Consider the following 22,500-nt stretch of genomic DNA (forward strand, 5'->3'; position numbering starts at 1 on the left):
GTCTCTGGAACCCAGTTAGAAAACCAGAATAAAAGTAAATAAATAAATAAATCAATGAATAAATAAATAGAATAAATAAATCTCTTGTCAATTCATGGTCTTTGGTTCCCACTGGAAGGTTCTAAGAACCCTTAGGACGTCTCTGGAACCCAGTTCGAAAACCACTGACAAAAAAAAGCCACTTCTGAGTATTACAGTGGCTGACATTTTCTGCAAAGCTGCAGCACGTGTATTTCTTTGCGTCGAACATTTACGAAACGAAAAATTCTAATCATCAATTGGGGGCATACGCCAGGGAGCGCGTTGCTTCACTCACAACCCGTCGTCAGTCCTTGTGGTCCCTCCGGGCAAGCTCCCGTGCAGACACCTTTCCCACTCCAAACAATACTCGACAGGTTCGATCACCTTGCCCCCCTCGTCTCCTTTAATGAGGGTTGTCTTTTGTGGAGACAACGCTGAATAGGATCACCATCAGGGAAACGTGCCATATGCTCATATAGCCGGAGTTGACGCTCACGAATTTTGCTGAAGGTAACTAGACTGAGTCCCGCAGTACAGTCTCTGGTTTGAAACAAAGTTGAAACAATTGCGCATAGACTATTTTCTCTTCTGTAAAGATCATACTTACTGCCATGCGGGTTCTGGATTTAACTTAACGCGTCCACTTCTGGTCGATGTTTTGTACGTCCCCTTTCCAGGACTATCGAAGGTCCTATTAAGACGACCGTCCCTTTAGCTTCTTCGGGAGAATGGCGATAACGTCTGTTTGTAGCGTCGAGGGCTGACAGAGGAGAAACAGTCACCTTGTCAAGTAATAGATTTCTGATAGGAGCTCCTCGCGAGACGGTAGATCAATGGATGATAGAGGAATAATTCAACGACTTAGGCGTACAAGTTTTTCTGAGTTTTGAGACGGACTTCTTCGACTTGGGAGCACCTGCGGCAGTACTCCAGCCAATTGGAAGCGTGGCTGGTATAGGTGGAGACTTCTGAACCGGGTAGGTTTGGTTTGGCTTATGAAGGTGAAGTGTGGGAGAGACAAAGGCTAAGGTAGGTTAGGGTAGGATTATGTTGGATAGACTTAATATCATATGCTAACGTTCTGGAAAAAAAAATACAAAAAATATATATATATTTCTGTCTTCCAACTTCTTTTATTGCCATTAATACGAAAATAAAAACCTGAAACTTTACGACTTGCTCAGTGGCCTACAGTTGACTTGGGTAGATTAATTATCTTTTGGTTAAAATCTATTCAGAAAGGTTACGTCTCAATCTGCAAAAAAGCAATACAAATAAAATAAATAATATATAAATAGATGAATAACTAAATATATAATAAACCCATAAATAGGTAAATAATAAATGAATAAATTATAATAATTAAATGAAAATATAAATAAACTAATAAAAGAATAGATTAAATCATCAAATAATCAAATGAAAATAATAAATAAATTGATAAATTAATCAATTAAATCAACAAATGATCGAATGAATAAGTAAACAAAACGTATTTAGGATTTGCACCTACAACAAGAATCTTCTTAGGACCTGGTCGCAAGAGGTATGATATCTCTAATTTCCCCAATCTCTTGGAAGTTCAGGTTTTACCCATCCCACCGCTGCCACCTTTTGTAACCGCGGTTGCCACGCGCAGACGGACCATCAAAACCCAGAATCGTCTCTCTGTGCACCAGCTAAGGTTATACACCGTAACTTTCTTAAGTTGACGTTGATCGTAGGGTGATATGAGGCTTCGCCTTCCTCGTGTGCTGAATCTAGCACCGTGATCGTGCTCTCAACGTAGGAATCTAGTGAACAACTTTATGGACAATTTGACATTAAATGTCGATCATGACCTTTGAATGGAATGTGTCGACCCCTTCTTTAAGAACGACACCCTAGACATCGATCGACTCTGCCATCGGATATTCAGTGCCTCATCACTGTGCCATCAAAGTGTCATTCAATTGCTTCCTTAACGAGGCGATTTTTGTAACATAAGCTAAAACTCGTTTTGCGCAGTCTGTAGCCCTCGACGGAGGGGTCTGCTTTGGCCGGCCAGCCTGCTGGTTTCGCTGCACAACAACCAGCTGTTGTCGCTGGGCAACTATCTGATATTCTCAGCTGCGTAACAGAACTGTTTTCACTTCATAACAACCTGCTACTGTCGCTGCGCAGAAACTTGATGCTGTCGCTGCGCAGTAACCCCCTGCTTACCTGCGCAATAACCTGGAGGTGGTGAGGAAGGAACTGCTCTTCCTTTTCCATGTTTCCAGTCCCGGAGTCTTGCTTCCAGATCCTTCCATCCTCTTGAGGCGAAGAATTGGAGGTTGTCCGCGGATTGAGATTCATGACGGGGGCCGTCGTCGGAAAGACAATCCCGCCGACAACCACCTGACCCAGAACCTGCACCAGAACTGGATACCCAGAGGGAAGTTAACCTTTGCTATTCAAGAGGGGAAAGATGTGGAGAGGAGGTGGGGATGGAGAAATTAATAAAAGTAAAGGAGTACAGAAAAGAAAACGAGGAAAGGAAGAAAGTAGAGAAGGGAAGCACAAAAGGGAGGGAGGAGAGGGGAAGGGAATGAAGATAGGAAAAAGAAAAGTGGATGGAGGACGGAGAGCTGAGGGGAAGAAAAGAGAGGAGAGGGAGAGAAGAGGGGAGGAGAGAGGAGACGAGGGGAGGGTGAGGACAGGAGAGTAGGGGTTTGAAAGGGGAAATTAGGGGAAAGGTAAAAAAAAGAAGAGAGAAAGGGAGAAAAGGGAAGGGCAGGAATGAGAAATAGAGGGGGAGGGGAGGGGAATAGAGATGAGGGGAAGGGAGGGAGAGGAGGAAAGAGGAGAGAAGGGGAGAGGAAGAAAGGGAAAGAAAGAGAAGGGGTGGAGAGGGGAGGGAAGGAAAGGAAAGAGAAGGGTGGGAGAAGGTAAGGGAGAGGAGGAGGAAGGACTAAAAGACAAGGGAGAAGTGAGCAAGAAAGGGTTAGGAGGAGAGGAGGAGAGAGGAATAAATACGAGGAGAAGAAAGGGAAGAATTAGGTAAGAAAGGGTTGGGAGGGGAAGGGAGGGGAGGGAAGAGAAGAAGAAGGGTGGGGAGGGGAGGGGAGTGGATGGAAGGGGAAGGGAGTGGGAGGGAAGGCCGGTGCACGTTCCCTTATTGATTTCACCTCTGAACTTTAAGAGAAATATTTCTTTGGCCCGATTAAGTTGGGCCATCGCCCTGAGCGTCGTTGCAGTCGTGGGGCGTGCAATTACAAAGGCACTGGTGGGAGGTAACAAAGGCCATGGCACTCTCACCCTGCTGGGAGGTTGCGTTTTGCATGTGAAGAAATCAACATTAGAAGTATGCAACCCTGTTGTTGTATTTATACACATTTGTTTACAAAAAATTCATAGATCATAAGGGAGTTATTGTATACAAAAATATATTGGATACAAAGAAATATTTGACTATCTCCATTTTATTATAAGTCTGGAGCTAATGTCCACAGTTTTGCATGTGAAGAAACCAACATCAGAAGTATGCAGCTCTTGTTGTATTTATACACATTTGTTTACAAAAAATGCATAGATCATAAAGGAGTTATTGTATACAAAAATATGTTGGATGCAAAGAAATATTTGACTATCTCCGTTATGTTATAAGTCGGGAGCTAATGTCCACAGTTTTCATGTGAAGAAATCAACATTAGAAGTATGCAACCCTGTTGTTGTATTTATACACATTTGTTTGCAAAAATTCATAGATCATAAGGGAGTTATTGTATACAAAAATATATTGGATACAAAGAAATATTTTACTATCTCCGTTATATCATAAGTCTGGAGCTAATGTCCACAGTTTTGTATGTGAAGAAACCAACGTCAGAACTATGCAGCTCTGTTGTTGTATTTATACACATTTGTTTATAGAATTCATAGATCATAAAGGAGTTATTGCATACAAAAATATGTTGGATACAAAGAAATATTTGACTATCTCCATTATATTATAAGTCTGGAGCTAATGTCCACAGTTTTGCATGTGAAGAAACCAACATCAGAACTATGCAGCTCTTGTTGTTGTATTTATACACATTTGTTTATAAAAATTCATAGATCATAAAAGAGTTATTGTATACAAATATATATTGGATACAAAGAAATATTTGCATATTTCTGTTATATCATAAGTCGGGAGCTAATGTCCACAGTTTTGCATGTGAAGAAATCAACATCAGAACTATGCAAACTTATTTTTGTATTTATACACATTTGCTTACAAAAATTCATAGATCAAAAGGGAGTTATTGTATACAAAAATATATTGGATACAAAGAAGTATTTGCCTATTTCTGTCGGGAGCTAATGTCCACAGTAGAATGTTTATACTTAAAATTCCTATTCCCGCTCATTTCTATCACATCGGTTCTTTCGGTTAGATTGAGACTCGGAAACTATCACTCTTGGTCGTATTTCTTTGAAAAAAAAAGAATATACAAAATTTGAAATGAGAGTACTCTTAACATGAAAAATTATCTTTATTTTCATGGGTCGGAAATTACCAATCGCATTTCCAAGACACTTGTTTGTTCGGTTAGACTTCTCTTTCTTGCAATATGATGGATTGCGTTGTGCGTGTAGAGCACAGAAACTTGATAGAATGCTGTATTGGATACATCACGTTTGATATATTGTATTTTTTGTAAGTTTGAGGCAGACAAGAAAAATGAATATAATAAAAGACAAAAATAGAAAACGAGGTAAAAGAAAGATGATGATGATATAGTGTAACGTTACACACTCCCACCTATCGGGAGGCTAGGGCTTTGTAACGAGGAATCTAATGAACCATGCACTTGGTTCAACTTAGCCGATGGCAGGATTCGAACCGCCATCCCCTCGACCTTCGCCGCAAGTAACGACGCCCTATTCCGCTCAGCCAGCGAGCTTCCTCGCTGGCTGAGCGGGTTAGGGCGTCGTTACTTGGGTTGCAAATTTTGGAGAATACAGAACAGGGAGAGGATCAGAGGAAAATATAATAAAATAGTAAACGAGGTAAGAGCTACAATAGTAAGACGTAAACCAAAATAATATAGACGAAAAAGGATAAATAACGTAAATAAAACAGTCTAGAACATGAAAAAAGAAGGAAAACAGAGAACTGGGTCTAGGGCAAGAGGAAGGAATAAGTGATGCAAAAATGAAAAAGAGAAGTCGGAAAAAAAAAATGAAAGTGAGGGAAGAAGGAGGACACGTAGAAGATAGTGGAAAAAAGAATACAGGAAGTGTAACAAAGAGCAGAAGGAGACAGTAAAAGGAAAATGGAAATGAGACAAAGGAAAAGAATAAGAAAGAGAAGGGGAATGAAAGAAAAGAACAAAGAGAATGGGAAACGAGAGAAGAAAAGGTACTGGGCAAGGAAAAAAGGGGAAAGATTGGTTGGTTGGTTGGTTATTGCTGGTTGGCTGGATTATCATTACGGATTTTATTTTACCAGCGCAGAGTGATAGCCGAGAAGCAGTCGGGAGCAAGGTTGCCATAACTGTTACATTTGTAGTAACTTTGTTACGATTTGTTTTCTGTGGTGAGTTCTCTTATATTTGTTACAACGGTGTCATAAGTTGTTAGTATTTGCATTATTTAACAGACATTACTGAATTATTGGTAAACATAAAATACTTTCAATATTTACTTGAATGAATTCAATATTGAAATAACTTTTTGTATTTCAAAAGTCTGGGAAACGCTATCAAGTGCACGAAATGCCAATCCTGGGCGGGGGTGCGACACGTCCAGGACACAACCTGACGTCGTCTCCTACTGAATCGTTGTGTGAAACGTTTGTTAAGAGAGTCCCTTAAAAAAAAAATAAAAAAAAAAAAAAAATAGGCATCTTTATGTGAATCCCTCGTTACGCGAAGTGCTGGTTAAGTAGGGTTCCTCTGTGTATATATATATCTATATATATATATATATATATATATATATATATATATATATATATACCACCAAAGAAAAATAAAAAAATGATGACCGAGCGCTTTCGTCTATTTAGACATCTGAGTAGACGTCTAAATAGACGAAACCGCTCGATTATTATTTTATTATTTTTATTATTTTTCCTTGGTGGTTTTTCAGCATATTTAGAATCACGAGTTCATGTGATTTCTCATGTATATATATATATATATATATATATATATATATATATATATATATATATATATATGCACACACACACACACACACACACACACACACACACATATACACACACATATATGTGTGTCTGTGTTTAATACATGTGTATTTACATATATATCGTCAAACTTCTAGCCCCTCCCCTCTTCCCCTCCTCCCCTCCCGGTTTGTCCTCTCTTGTATTCTCCGGACTGCCCCCCTTCCTAATCTCGGGCAGCGGTTCAATATCTGAACCAACCGTGTCTATAGAGTCGACCTTCGGTGAGTCACGATTCAGCGAACTTTGGCCAAAGTCTCGTCGTCAGATCGTCTATCAAAGGTTTTAAAACGAGATACTAGTGTGTTTTTTTTCAGTAAATGCAGGACGTGTTGGAGTTATTGAAGGCTAAGACAAGGCCACAGCCATGCAATGGTTTCGTTAGTGTGTAGATGATGGAACAAGGATTTGCGTGTCAGACAAAGAAAATGTTGACTGCGGATTTGCTTTTCTATAGTTTGTTGTATTGTCATTTTTTCTTACCGTGTTTTTGTTTTATTTGGTCTGTGACCGAGACAGTGCGTTTCTGTCTATGTTACATTATTTTGCACTAATAAAATTGTCTTTCCTCGTTTTCCCGTTATTGGTAAAAGGATGAATTATGTTTGTACAAGGTCAGCCCGAGGCCACACCGAGCGTGAGCCATAATCTATCATATGCTAAGAAGAAATACGGTCGTTATTTGCGATGAAATGTGTGATTCTCAACCTATTTTCTTATGTACCCCCGTACCTATGGATTGCTGTTGCCTCCCGAAGACCCCTTCACCGCTGAATGAAATCGTCGTGCATCCAGCCACTTCGACTAGTGTCTGGATTAGGGACTCGCTTGTGACATTCTGTGGCCATCTAGGTCAGCGTTTCTCAACCTTAAGGTTCCCCGGAACCATAATGTTCCGCAAAAGGTCCCTAAGGGTTACGCAAGAACAAGTGAGACAAGCTAATGCACTTTTGATTTTTTATCTAATTTCATATACGTAATATAATTAAACACGCACGACATATCCTTGGTTATTGCAATAATATAGTATAGAAATCATCCTATATAACCTGTTATTACGATGAAAATAAAATGAGAAAGATATGGCAGATATATATATATATATATATATATGTTTGTATATATATACATAAATATATATATATATATATATATATATATTTTTTTTTTTTTTTTTTTTTTGCGCAGGGGTTCCTTGAGACAAAATTTATTTTAAAGTTTACGCAAGGGTAAAAAGGTTAAGAAACGCTGAATTCTAGGGCCTTATGGGCCACAGGTAACCAATGCGAGTTTCAAGTTCAAATGTCATCACCGTCGTGTCTTCTTATGACACGCATGCGCATACTACTGCTGCTGACGTAATCCCTTGAGGAACAACGATTCTAAGCGCTTAGTAGCAGCTTTCTCTGTCACCTTTGCCGTGTACTTTAAGAAAGAAAACCAAGCAAATAGCAGCAGATGATGATTGGGGTGGGTCGGGGATGGGAGTGAACTTGGAGGTCACTTCGATGACAATGCAGACTCGAAGCTGAGCGCATAATTTAATGAACCATAAGCCATTCACTTCAGGAAGGAAGTATGTAATTAACTCATTCTTGTGTTCTGAGTTCTTTCTCTTTTTATTATCTATTTATTCGTTTATTTATTCATTCATTCATCTATTCATTTAATTATTTGTTTGTTCATCAATTTGTTCATTTGCTCATCTATTAGCTATTTACTCATTTACTTATTATTTATTGACTTATTTATTTATTTATTTACAAACGTATTTGTTTATTTATTTGTTGATTATTTATCGTATATTTTTATTTTTCTTCTTTCTTCATTTATCATTTGTTATTTACTTTCTTTGAAAAAAAAAATGGTCTTTCCTCAATTTGATCTCAAAAGATTGCACTTTGATGCCGTGGGCCATAAAGTATGCACTTGGCAGAAAATTGTGACAAACCCGAATGGGTTCACTTTATTAATTTCTTCGTTCGACTAATTTTTTTTTTTTTTTGACATAATTATTTCTTGCTATATCGTGATGATGTTTACTTTTCATCTCCCAACAATTTCCAAATATTCGTACAAAAGAAAAAAATATTTTGGTATTTCCACCCTACAAGTTTTCTTTGCCCTATTTCTTTTATTATTATTTCTTTCCACATCGTGATAATAATTACTTTTTTCTTTTATTGCCCAACAATTTATAAATATTGGTGTCAAATGTTTTTTTATTTTATTTTGGTATTTCCACCCCACACTCCTTGCCCTAAAACTTTTAAATTAATTCTTGCCACATTGTGATAATGTTTACTGTTTTCTCATTCATTTCCCAACAATTTAGATATTTTAAAATATTTTTTATTTTTCATTTATTTTTATTTTTTTTTTATATTTCCACCTTACATATTTTCCTTGCCCGAAAACTTCTTCATTTTTTTTTTCATTTTTCTCACAATAGGACTCCGACTCCCGACGAAGTAGCAGCAGTAGCGGCGGTGCCTCCCGGAGGGGGAGCTCCGTGGGGAGGCGTTCTGCCCGAAGTGAGGAACGACTCTCGACTTCGCAGAGCGCCCCAGAGGCAGAAGGATCCAAGCGGCCGCTCTACCCGGCCCGGACCACCAGAAGGGAAGATTTCATGTAAGTTCTTCTCACTTTTTTGTTTAAGTGCTGACATCAGCTTCGTTGACATGTGAGGAAATCTTTCTTCTGTTGGGAATTTCTGAACACCGGAAACTCCCCAAATATTCGGAACGAGAACGAATTATTCGGAAATTGATCAGAAGCTTCGAGAGGAGTGCTACTTCGAGTGGCCGGAGGGTTCTCGACTTCGGAAATTATCGTTCCGAGTATTGGAGGTGTCCCAATTCCAGTGATTCCCATTAGAGATTCCCATTACAGATTCCCATTAGAGTCTGAAATGGAATCATCATATTTGTCAACATCACTTTCAACATAAATACCTCAGCATAGTCATAAATCACAACTGTCAGGTATTCATTTGGATGTATCACAAACCAGACCTAAGTTACCATATTCAACATTTCCCGTAGAAGATTCTTATGTGCAAAAATGGGATTCTAATAGAAGATAGTTTTGATCCTATACGAGGTTGGATGTAATAATAGATAAATGATAAATAAATAAAAAGATAAATGAATGAATAAGTAAATAAATGAGTAAATGAATATATATAAATGAATAAGTTAATTACGAATATTATGAATATCTCAATAAACGATTTAATTAATAAGTAAATAATTAATCAAACAAGCAAAAAAACAACAGATAAATAGATAGTAAAATAACTAGATTAATAAGTAAACAAACAATAGAACAAAATAGACAAATAAAGTGAATAAAATATACAAGTAGATAGGTAAATGAAAACAAAGAAATCAATAAACACACATCACATAACTTTACTATGATGTGGCTGTCTCTTATGTCCGGTGAGAGCTAGTGGTTTGTCACGAAGAGTCTTCAAGTCTCCTTTTATCCCCAACGGATATCAACGGACGACGTCGTCGACCACGCCTATTGACTGACCGACTTCCAATGACCTAACGAGGCTACACTGATTGTATGATGAAGCCCTCCGACTAGATTCCACCTAATTATCTTTGTCTTTTGGGTTAACGTCAGGTGATTTTCATCAGGTGTGGGGGCCCAGGCAGGTTGGGTCTTGACCTTGGCTCTCCTTACAGCTGTTTGAAATCATCTGAAGCTTACAAGAATAAATTCTATTGTCGGTGTTACACACTTTGGTGTAGCTACCGTCCAGCGATTTCACACGATGAACGGAAACGACCAAAATACTTTTATTCTTAAAACTTCTTTTCGTCCCTTGGCCGACTCTTAAGCTGAATAAAACAGTCTGGCATCAGCGAGAGTAAAACATTTAAAAGGAAACTTCTCTTCCATGACCTTTCGCAAGCTCTTGGTTAGAAAACATAAAACAAAGAAGAACCGTCCTCTTAACGCCAGAAACGAACACACTGGAAGACCTTCATTATTTTTTCTGAAACCTTAGAAGACCCAACACTTATTTCCCACTTAAACGACAGCGTTTAAACCTCTCCAGCGAACACTACACGGAACGCCCCCCCCCACCCTTCCCTTCCACGCGCACACTCCACCGATGATTGATTCAGACTCAATTCTACGCACGAAAGCGTCTAATCGGCGACGATTTCTTCTGCCCTTGGTGTGCGAAACCAACTCTCTTGCCCACCCCACACCCTTCCCTGTGGTATCTGTGTCCGAACCTTACCATGTTAGCACCTTTCTCGGCAGGAGTCATGTTTCTTAAACAATGCCACGTTTATGTTACTCTGTCATAGGCCATGCCTCCAAGGGGATGCCATGTCTTTGAAGAGTATAAGAAGGGGAAAAAAAAAAGAAAAAAAATGACGAAAAAGAAGACGACGACGAAGAAGAAATAATCATTTGGCCTTTTACTTCTCAGGCAAGACGTACGAAAAGCAAAGGAGACGAAAAACTACAACGATGTCAAGAAATTCTACTTCGAGACTTTCGAATCGTATGCCGCGATCTGCGCTACGTTCAAGGTAATCCTCGGTTACATGCTTACATGCTAAAGCTACGGGTTGGATTCCAACGATTCCGTTGGATTTCCTCCAACCTTGGACGAAATCCAACCGAATCGATGGAATCCAACCATTCGGTTGACTGTAACCGCAGCTTTATACGCACTGCGCGCACTACATGTCTTCCCAGTTGTCACCCACGCAGGTACACAAAGAGCACCATGGCACTTGTGTTCCATCTTGTACGAAGACCACAGCTTTGTATAGACGCACGGGATAAACTCGCATACACGAATATGCATGTACGAGTATACAAACACACGCACACGTGTACGCACAAGCACAAGCATACTTATGCACACACACACACACACACACACACACACACACACACACACACACACACACACACACACACGTGTGTGTTCAAAGCATGCTTATGTGCTTAATATAAGCTTAGTTGCGTACATTCGTGAAATTTAACTAGAACGTGTGCTAAATATCTTTTCACAAGGAATCTTGAAAAAACACAGGTTCTAGTAACGTTTGAGGCCTCCCTTTAATCCCTTTAATTAGGTGATCCACTCTTGAATTTGTTATTGTGATTAGCATTTGCTGATGTGCCTAGTGTAGGCCATATGGTCTCTTGCAGGCTCCTTATGTGATCAGTCTGAAGAACAACTTTGCGGCGTCGGTGTCATCGTGACCGACCAAGTCTTCATTTTGCCTAGCGTTGAGCTCTTGGATCAGTCATATCGTTTGCCCTTCTACCAAAAAAAAAAAAAAAAAAAAAAAATCATGTACGTCACACTGATGAAGAATTCAAAAGCGTAAGGGAAGAAATGAATATTGACTCAGGTCGATTTGTTTGGGAGAATTATGGAAAGAAAACTGGTCATCTTCCATTATTATTCTCAGAGGAAACTGAAACCAGAGATTTTGGACGTTTGGTTTTGGGCAACCTGTTTTTTAAGAATACGGTCCTCAAAAGTATATAAAACTTGCTTGTTTGGTTTTGGGCCCCTGAGTATTTGTTTAAGAATACAGTCCTCAAGCGCATGTGGGACTTATTTCCATGCACAATATGTTATTTGTACAACTGTGGCATAGGATATATTAGTTTTATTTTTCTTATAACCAGGGTTGAAAAAAGTTCGTTTTTGAGATGTAACTTAAGTCCAGTTTCAAAGATTTGTCCATGGATGAGCATGAAACAGCAAAGTTGCATTATTTGTGGAAATATAAAAAGGTCATGAGGAATATGAAATGTGCTGATATTTGATATCTGAGTCACTTGACTGTTAGATAGATATCATCTAAACGATTTTATATCTACAATTTCGCAGAAGCCGACATGACGTCAGAGTCAAAGATTGTTCCGTTTTCTATGACGTTCTTGAAACTATCAACTTTAATCGTTTCATGTGAACTTTTGTTATGACTACCGATACATGATTTTAATCAATTAAAACTCCTCATTATTCTAAAATGAGAAGTAACTGAGTGACTATTCGACACTGCTGTTCAATAAACAAAAATTTGTATAGTTAACACTTCGATTTAGCGATTTTTAAAGCTTCTTCCAGCTTAGAAAAATAGATAAACAAACGAGTAAATCAATAGATTAAAAAAGATCGTTCGGCATTGCATGTGAATGACTTCAACTCTTTTCTATTTGTGCGACTGTGAATGTTCTCAATCAACATCACATCCAAAACTGATCGATCACAACAAGTGTGTGATATATAATTATTGACCACGTGACAAGCCTTTGATCTGAGTCAGACAAGGCGATATGTACTCCAAGTAGAACTCTTTTCTCGCAATGCGCGATACTGATCATTTGAAGAGGAATGGGAAGCAGGTTCAATGTTTATTTTTTCTTCTAAGAAAATGGTAATGCGTTACATTGCTAATATTTTGTTTATCTTGTCGACATAAATCTTTGTGCTCTGTCCTTGTCCGTGGCCATCAATAATATTTGATTTGTAATACTGTTTTATGCAGACTGCATACCAAACAAACATTTTTGCTGGAAAAAAGTTATTGCAAAGGAATAACTTTATAAAGATATTGAACACCAGAAAAAAAAAATATATATATATATACACATATATATATACTGTATATATATATTTGCATTGTTCCGATATGTCATGGGTCAGGTTAAAATGTCCACAATATTATACACGATGTAAACATAAATTATCATTATAATTGGCCATTGATTAAAAATAAGGCATAGCACTAGAAAGTAATTGCATATAATTCCCTCTACCGCGCAATCACTAAAAATCGAAAAACTTCCATTAATGGGCATGAAAACGCCTCTCAAAAATCTTATTATATACCAAGAGTTTTTTTCCCCTTTATAAGGGAGGTAGCCAAGTCAGAGGCACGTGCCTATTCCCACCCATTCCACTCCCCTCCACCCCCCTTTCCACCCATTCCATCTCAACTCCTCATTAATATATCAAAATATGAATTTTCAGATTTTTTGTAGTTTTGAATATTTCCGATATGGAGAACTATTTACATTCAAGAACCCTTCATAACTGACCCTACCGTATATCCCCATACAGCTGGTGGACGATCCACAATTAACCCTTCCATACGCTGTAGTTCCCACTCAGGTCAACTCCACCTGTTCCCTATCCAGCTGGTTACGTTACGTGGGATCTGAAATGTTGGTCGGGGTCACACGTGTACCGAGAACCGACATTGTGTGTATTTGTGCTCATCAAACATTCACGCCTTCACTGTCAACGTACTTACGAACACACACTAACCCATTCGATAATACATTAGAGGCTTTCTAGACGAATACAAATGCGCGGCAGTAAAGCCATGCGCAGACACTATATTTTACGAGGGCGTAAAATTTGATACCTGATCAATGAACATATAGGGGCGAATGTATACATGTATGTTTCTTACTTGTCAACTTGTTTTTGTTCGTGACGGTGTGTGTTTGCCTCTGTGTTTGTCTGTTTATGTTCATACCAGTGCGTATTTGTGTGTGTGTGTGCGTGTGTGTGTGTCTGTTCCTGTCTTTGTCTGCATGTTAGTGTTTTTGTGCCTGTGTGCACCTGTGTCTTCATGTCTATTCCTCTTTGTGTGTATATATGCGTGCATGTATGCATGCATGCACGCACGCATGTATATATGACCTATCCATGTAGTATGTATGTGTATATATATATATATACATATATATATATATACTGTATATATATGTATGCATGCATGCATGTATGTATATATACGTATGCGTGCAATTATGTGTAAGTATGCATATATATAATGTATATGAATGGATATATATATATATATATATATGTATCATATATATATATATATATATATATATGTATATACACATATGTATGTGTATATGTATGCATATGTATGTATATGTATGTATGTATGCATGTATGTGTGTGTATGTATGCATGTATGTGTGTGTGTGTGTATGCATGTATGTGTGTGCGTGTGTATGTATGTATGTATGTATGCATGCATGTATGTGTGTACGTATCGTTAAGACTCAGGCTGGAAAGATACTTGTTAACCGTAAGGGCATACCGAGCCACAAAAAAGTTAGAATGGGGTTATAGAGACGCATCAGACTATTGGTATGCCGAAAGACAGGACAATGGTAACTATTTAATATTTCAATATGAAATATAATCAAACAGAGACAACATAAACTAACAAAACAATATTAATAATATTAATCCTAACACACAATACATACAAAATAAATGGGGAATGACATGTGTAGAAAATGTAGAACGGGTAAGACTGAAACCCGGCACGTCGAGTCGTCTGTTGTCCAAGTGATAATTATTACAATCCAGAGGGGGGCGAAGCTGGCAACGAGTCTGTTGAGTCTCTCTCTCTCTCTCTGTCTCTCTCTCTCTCTCTCTCTCTCTCTCTCTCTCTCTCTCTCTCTCTCTCTCTCTCTCTCTCTCTCTCTCTCTCTCTCTTTTCTCTCTCTCTCTCTCTCTCTCTCTCTCTCTCTCTCTCTCTCTCTCTCTCTCTCTCTCTCTCTCTTTTTAAGGCTATCGACTCATAAGGTGATCATTAAGCCTGGTGTGAATTTGTACAGTCTCGACGTATGTATGTGTGTCAAGTCTTGGGAATGCCTAGCTTATCCAGGGGAACTAGGCTGACATCTTGGCCAGTGATTGGCTGAGGACAGTTGTTTAAGCCGAGCTGCCGAACTATCGCTTTGCTGCGGAGCGACCCAAGTGGAGGAGGGGGGAGAAGGCTGACTGTTTGTTCCTTCGAAGTAGGAAGATAGTGGTAGTAGGAAGGGTGGCACTCAGGTGAATGGGTACCTTGATACCCGGATAGGGTATCGTGTCATCTGGCTAGGGGTAGTATCGTGACAGTATGTATGTATGCATGTATGTGTGTACGTATGTATGTATGTATGCATGTATGTATGCATATGTTTATGTATGTATGTATGTAGTTATGTATGTATGTATATATATGTATGTAGTTATGTATATATATACATATATATATGTATGTATTTATGTATGTATGTATGCATGCATGCATGTATGATTGTATGTATGATGCATGCATGCGTGTATGTGTCTGTGCCTTTGTGTTAATAACAAAGAAACAAAGTCAACCGTGATTATAAAGGATAAAAAAAAGAAAATCGAAAACTTTTCTTTGGGTAAACACAGAATTGCATGTCGAGGAAATCAAAGGTTATTGGATCCAAATTTCTTAAAGTGAGCGCAAAAGAGAAAATGGCGTAGAAATGTTTCTTTGATTAAATACTGAAGAGTAACTCAATATTTATTTTCTTAAGGTAAACAAGAAGGGGGAGGGGGGGGAGAGCCGTTAGAGGTCAAAACGCCGAAGGTTCTTGGAACCAGATCGATACTGTTTATCATTGATAAAGCAAACTTGACCGGAAGGCGTCACGGCATGTGAAGCTCGAAACTTTCAAGGATACACAAAGAAAATTTCATTGGAGTTCGTTAATGGAAATCAAGTGAAATTCTCGTATTCGTCGTTACTTTTGCCCAGAGAATTCTTGAACTCTTACAAGTCTCCCTTGTGGCCCTCGGGGACGCGTTTACCAAAAACAACATAATTCTAAAGTAGACATCAATCGATTCGAGACTTGCTGACGTCGCCCTCGTAAATCCCGGGCTACGTTTAGCGAGCAAACCGCTGACCTTTTCTCCGTGGTATATCATACTCCTGGTATATGCGCTGTATGCGGACACGAACACCTCATATTCTCCTTTGCTCCTTCAGCGGGATCCTGATCAAGATGGCGCTCGTGTCGACGATCCGGGGCTCAAGATGGAACTCGTCTATACCGTTCATGACTCAATCAAGGACTCGGTGAGTATATACAGTCTCTACTAAAAGTCACGTCATTCCTCCTGTTTATATTATATATCGTACACTGCATATTATATGCTATATATTACGTATTATATATCATGTATTATATATCATATATCATATGTTGTATATTATCTATTATGTATTATATATCATACTATATTATACATCGTACATTATATATATTATGTCAAATAGATATTGTGCATTTCATACTATATATATCATATATGATATATATATTATACATCATGTTATATATTATATATTATATATTACATACTATGTATTGTATATTGTATATCCTATATTAAATGTCGTATAGCATATATATATATTATATATTCATTATACATTATATATAATATATTATACATTATATGTTATATGATATAGCACTGCACCATGATTCAGTAATTCTTCCATGACGTAAACACTGGGTAATAGTACTGGGAGACCTTAATGCTAGAGTGGGAAATGGTCCAATCGATGGAGTGGTTGGGAAGTGTGGAGTTCCAGGAAAGAATCGTAGTGGAGAGTTGATGGTGGAAATGTGTCTAGAAAGAGAGCTGATGATAGCAAATACAGTGTTTCGGAAGAAAGTCAAGCATAAGTACACATGGGAGAGGGTGGTGGAGGGAAGGGTGGTAGATAGAGCGCTAATGGATTATGTAGTGGTAAATAGGATTATGATAGGAAGAGTTAAGGATGTACATGTGCTAAGGGGAGAGGGTGGGGGAATATCAGATCATTTTTTGGTGGAAGGTAAGTTGAGAGTGGAGGATAGATGGAGAAGGAGGAAAGGGACAAAAGGTAGGGAGGTTCTTAGAGTGAACTCCTTGAATGAAAAGGAAAAGGAGAAGGAGTACGAAAAGAAGCTGAAGGAGGAGTGGGAGGGAGTTAAGGATAGAGCAGAGATGGGTGTGGAGGAGGAATGGGGATGGTTCAAGGAGGGAGTCTTAAAGTGTGCAAGGATGGTGTGTGGAACAAGAAGGACAGGAGGAAATAGAAGAAAGGGTAGTGAATGGTGGGATGAGGAAACAAAGAAGGTTGTAGAAGAGAAGAAGCGAGCATTCACAGATTGGTTACAAAAGAGGACAGGGGAGTCATATGAGACGTACAAAGAAAAGAAAAGAGAAGTAAAGCAAAAGGTAAAGGAGGCAAAGAGGAGAGCAGATGTGAAATGGGGTAGGAGTATGACAGAAAATTTTGAAAGTAATAAAAAGATGTTTTGGAAAGAAATTAAGAGAGGAAGAGGAGGTGAATCAAGTAGGGAAGAAAAGGTAAAAGGTACAGATGGAGAGTTGATAATGGAAGAGATGGCAGTGAGGGGAAGATGGGCAGAATATTTTAGGGAGTTGCTGAATGTGAAGGAGGATAGGGAGGGAAAGATAGCTGCAGTGGGAAATACGAAGAAAATGAGAGTGATGAGTGAGGAGAATGGAGGAGAAATAAGGAAGGATGAGGTGAAGGCAGTTGTAAAGATGATGAAAGCAGGTAAGGCACCTGGTCTGGATGGATGTCATGCAGAATGTCTGAAAAAGGGAGGTTCAGTGATGGTGGACTGGTTGGTGAGATTATTTAATGTTTGCTGGAGAGAGGGTAGAGTACCGGAGGACTGGAGTAGTGCCTGTATAGTTCCTCTTTACAAGGGAAAAGGGGACAAGTGTGAATGTAGTAATTTCAGAGGGATTAGCCTGTTGAGTGTAGTAGGGAAGGCTTATGGGAGAATCTTAATTGAGAGGATTAGGAGAGGAACAGAAGGAGTAATTGGTGAGGAACAGTGTGGATTTAGGACGGGTAGAGGTTGTGTAGATCAGATCTTTGTGGTAAGACAGATATGTGAGAAAGCTATAGGAAAGGGGAAGGATGTTTTTTGGGCTTTTATGGATCTGGAAAAGGCTTATGATAGGGTAGACAGAAAGGCACTGTGGGAGGTCATGCAGATTTATGGGATAGGAGGAAAGCTTTTGGGAGCTGTCAAGAGTTTTTATGTGAGTAGTAGAGCATGTGTTAGGATTGGAAATGGAGAGAGTGAGTGGTTTGAAGTAAAGGTGGGACTTCGTCAAGGATGTGTTATGTCGCCCTGGCTGTTCAACTTATACATGGATGGGGTGGTGCGAGAGGTGAATGCTAGGGTAGTGAGTCAGGGATTGGAGATGGTTAAAGAAAATGGAGAAAAGTGGGAGGTGAGCCAGCTGTTGTTTGCAGACGACACTGCGCTTGTGGCAGGGTCAGAGGAGGGATTGAGGAAGCTGGTGGCAGAGTTTGGGAGAGTATGTGATAGAAGAAAGCTAAAGATAAATGTGGGTAAAAGTAAGGTGATGAGATGTACAAGGGGTGAAAGTGGCAGTAGACTGGAAGTGAACATTAAGGGAGAGCGACTGGAGGAAGTGGATAGTTTTAGATACTTGGGTGCAAGTGTAGCAGGAAAAGGTGGAGTGAAGGTGGAGGTAGAATGTAGATTGAGAGAAGCGAGTAAATGCCTTGGTGGTTTAAAGAGTGTAATGAGAAATAGACATTTGGGAATGGATGCGAAGAGGAGACTGTATGAAGGAGTGATTGTGCCAACAGCATTGTATGGGGCAGAAACGTGGAACATAAGAGAAGAAGAGAGAAGGAGTTTGAATGTGTTTGAGATGAGGTGTCTGAGAAGTATGGTGGGGGTTACTAGGCTAGATAGAGTGAGAAATGAGGAGGTGAGGAGGAGAACAGGGGTGAAAAAGGATTTGGGAGATAGGGTTGATGAAAGAATATTAGGATGGTTTGGACACATGGAAAGAATGAGTGAAGAAAGACTAGTAAAAGAGGTATGGAAGGCAGATGTGGAGGGAGTGAACATGAGGGGACGTCCTAGGATGAGGTGGATGGATGGGGTGAAGGGGGCTTTGGGGAAGAGGGGAATGTCTGTTGAGGAAGGAAGGGAGAGGACGGAAGACAGAGGTGAGTGGAGAATGGTTGTATATGGATGATGTTGTGACTGCATGAGGAGGAATGGGCGGGGGGGTGGGGGGTGGGGTAGTATGTGTGAGTAAATTTTGACGCAGCCCGAAGGGATTTCTCCCCGTCCTCTCCTTATATGCAAAGGGGGACGGAGAGGGGGGGTCGCCGATTAAATGAAGCGGCCTTGCTGTGGATGTACTGTGTCTTGCGACACTGCTTCTGACCCAGGGCGGTGGGCAGGGTGCAGGGATGACCCGTCATCCAGGAGGTGCTCAGATGAGGTGCTCAGATGAGAGGAAGGGTGGGAGGGGTGTGGAGTGTATTTAGGGATGAAATGGGTGGGAGTGTTTTTATGCCTTTCCCTTTTTGGCTACCTCCCTTGGAAGGGGGAAAAAGCCTTGGTATATGTATGTATGTATGTATCAATATATCATCTTACCCAGGTGTTTTTCCTCCTTTCATATATTTTAGAGTAAACGCCATTTCTTCCTTCGTAACTTCTGGTACACCATTAAAGTCCACAAATAAATTTACTGACTCAAATAGGGTCTTTGACGAGTAAAGCTCTTCGTAGTTTTTCATCTTTTTACCATTCTGTTTCTGCATTTAATGATCTCTTCATTTTTATTGATCAGCAATATAATTTCCTGCCCCGCTAAAGTTAGTTTGCGGTCGGCCCCCTTTAATATTTTTATCTTTCCGAATAGTTTCCTCTATTTCGCCCGTGTTTCTCTTTCTTTTCTCTGATCTCTGCCTTTTGTTTATAAACTTGTTTATTTCTACACTTTTTTGTCCCTCCCGAATTTAATGTATATATTATTATTATCATTTTTTTTTTTTGGGGGGGGGGCATTTATGGATTTGGAATATTTTTTCTCTCTTATGCTTTTTGTGTTTCCGATTCCCTAATGATGTTCACTACAATATATATATATATATATATATATATATATATATATATATATATATATATATATATACATACATATATGTATACACATATATATGTATATATATATATATATATATATATATAAATATATATATATATATATGTGTGTGTGTGTGTGTGTGTGTATGCATGTATATTTATATTATTTATCTATTTATTTTATTTTTTTATTTTCATTTCTCCCCAGACCTCCGTGGTCCACAAGAACTTCCTGAAGGCGGTCATCAACGCTATGCTCCAGGAACGTCCCCGCCTCTTCAGCAAGGACCGCGTCCGCGCTCTCTTCATCGTTCTTCAGTCCCCGGTGTTCATGACGCAGAGCTCGTACACGGTCCTCGCCCACGTACTTCGCAATGTGACATCGCTGACCAATAGCGACCACCAGCTCCTCGTCCACTGGTTCCGCATGTGAGTGTTACCCCAAAGGTGGTGTTTACGCGCCTTGACGATAGCGGCGCATGTGCGTTTGCGTTATGAAAGTATAGACATTCTTCTTCTTCTTCTTCTTCTTCTTCTTCTTCTTCTTCTTCTTCTTCTTCTTCTTCTTCTTCTTCTTATGGTAGTCCATTGTTGCATATTGCGACGGTGTTCTGCTTCTCACGAAGGGTGAAGGTTCAGGAATTACGCCGCTGGTGCTATAGCATGTGGTTCTTCAGTCCTCTTCTGGTGCAACACGGACGTTGTTCCTCAGGGGACTGGAGTGCACGCTGTGCGCTTGTGTCCCTCTGCACGGGGTTTCTGCTCTCCTTCGGGACTGAACGTCATTTTAGTCAGGCTGTTCCTCTGGTGTACACGGCTTGCCAGGTCGACCTGTCTGCAGAGTCTCAATGAACATTTTTCAACCTATTTGTATGTTTTAACAGGATATATTCTTACATCGATTACGCTTACTACAGGGCCGTGTTTAAAGTGATAGAAATTTGGGCCATTCTTTATCAAAACCTTGTACTAAACATTTTTTTTTACTTTCTTAACTTTGCCCTTACATTGGCTCTTTCCATTGTCCTGCCCTTGTTCGTGCTAAGTATTTAGTCAAACCTATTTTTGTTCTTTTATTTGTCTTTGTCCTTGTTTTTTTTCTATTTGTTCTTTCAACTTTGCGCTAATTTTTTCGATGATTTGTTTTGACTTTAGCTTATCTGTGCAACAGCCTTACACCCCTGTGCTTGTCCTTGCTCCTCTCTTTCCCATTCCTACTCTTTCTAATCCCCTTAGGTCAGTGGTTCTTAACCTTTTTCAATACCCTTAGTACCCTTCAATATCTCTGAAAAGCTTCTCGTGCCCCCATCCAAAACAAATACAATGCAGACATATGAAAAGGATTAGTGATACAAACCTTGCTTTGCTTTCTCATTGTAAATATACAGTACCTTCCACTGGTTATCATGTCTCGTACCCTCATCCAATACAAATACAATGCAAACATACAAAAAGGATTAGTGATACAAACCTTGCTTTGCTTTCCCATGGTAAATATGCAGTATCATACACTGGCTATCATGTCTCGTACCCCCCCAGGTTCAAGATTTCGTACCCCTTGTGATGTGATGTGTGAACGTGTGAACGGGGTATTTGGGGTTTAACCAACGAGTTCGACAACCAACTACCCCGTTCACACGTTCACACATCACTTTCAAGAAGTGTCTGTCGAACCGCGTTCGACGAACAGGTTAGACCGTGTGAACCCCCTCTTGGTGAAGGGAAACTTAAGCGAGAGAAAGGAATTAATCAAACTTCAATTCTCTCGGGACTGTTTATTGGAAATATAATGCAAGGTGTAGTCGACCAAAGCCGCTGTCTTTCCAGCGTGACATAATTCTTTATGCAAGAAGGACAGAATACACATTTAATATCACCACGAATAATTTGACTTATGAATTACAATTCAACCTTTACAGAATAATAGTACTAATATTTACATACATTTACACATCAATATGAGAGACGAAACAGTGTTAATAATGTTATATTTCCATAATGCAAGTTCCAGCGGGGTGACAATATTAATTAAGAGTAATAGTACTAATATTTACAGACATTTACACATAAATATGAGAGACGTAACAGCATTAATAATATTATATTTCCATAATGCATGTTCCAGCGGGGTGACAATATCAATTAAGAAATTCACTTATAGTACGTGAATTCTACAGAAAACAAATCTTCAAGGCATGACCTTACTACATAGGATACCCCAGATTAAGAACCACTGCCTTACGTGGTCTTGCTCTTATCTTACCCGCCCACTTCCCTCCCGATGACCCCATCTCTTACCATTACTACCCTACTACTACCCACACTTCCTCCTTGTCCTCCCAACTCTGGATCCCTTACCCTGATCACGTCTTGTTTGTGTCCCTTTCCCAGACTGGAGGTGTCGCGGCTTCGAATCTTGGTGTCCATCATCGTCCAGTTCATCACGGTCCGACAGTTCCCTCCGCCCGACCGATCCTTGC

At 39.4% G+C, this 22,500-nt stretch overlaps 1 protein-coding gene across 1 annotated transcript in view; it reads left to right on the top strand.

The window, feature by feature from the left end:
• Positions 1-22,500, top strand: part of LOC143039714 (putative E3 ubiquitin-protein ligase HECTD2) — a 76,158-nt gene that overhangs the window by 26,187 nt on the left and 27,471 nt on the right. The window contains exons 4-8 of the mRNA XM_076209955.1: positions 8,676-8,854; positions 10,683-10,785; positions 16,054-16,143; positions 20,229-20,449; positions 22,412-22,500. The exon at positions 22,412-22,500 is cut by the window's right edge and continues 60 nt beyond it. Coding sequence (XP_076066070.1) covers positions 8,676-8,854; positions 10,683-10,785; positions 16,054-16,143; positions 20,229-20,449; positions 22,412-22,500 — 682 coding nt within the window. The remainder of the gene's footprint in view (positions 1-8,675; positions 8,855-10,682; positions 10,786-16,053; positions 16,144-20,228; positions 20,450-22,411) is intronic.

The sequence above is a fragment of the Oratosquilla oratoria genome, chromosome 27 (genome assembly GCF_046742065.1).
Source record: "Oratosquilla oratoria isolate Oo_2021 chromosome 27, ASM4674206v1, whole genome shotgun sequence".
Classification (NCBI taxonomy): Eukaryota; Metazoa; Arthropoda; class Malacostraca; order Stomatopoda; family Squillidae; genus Oratosquilla; species Oratosquilla oratoria.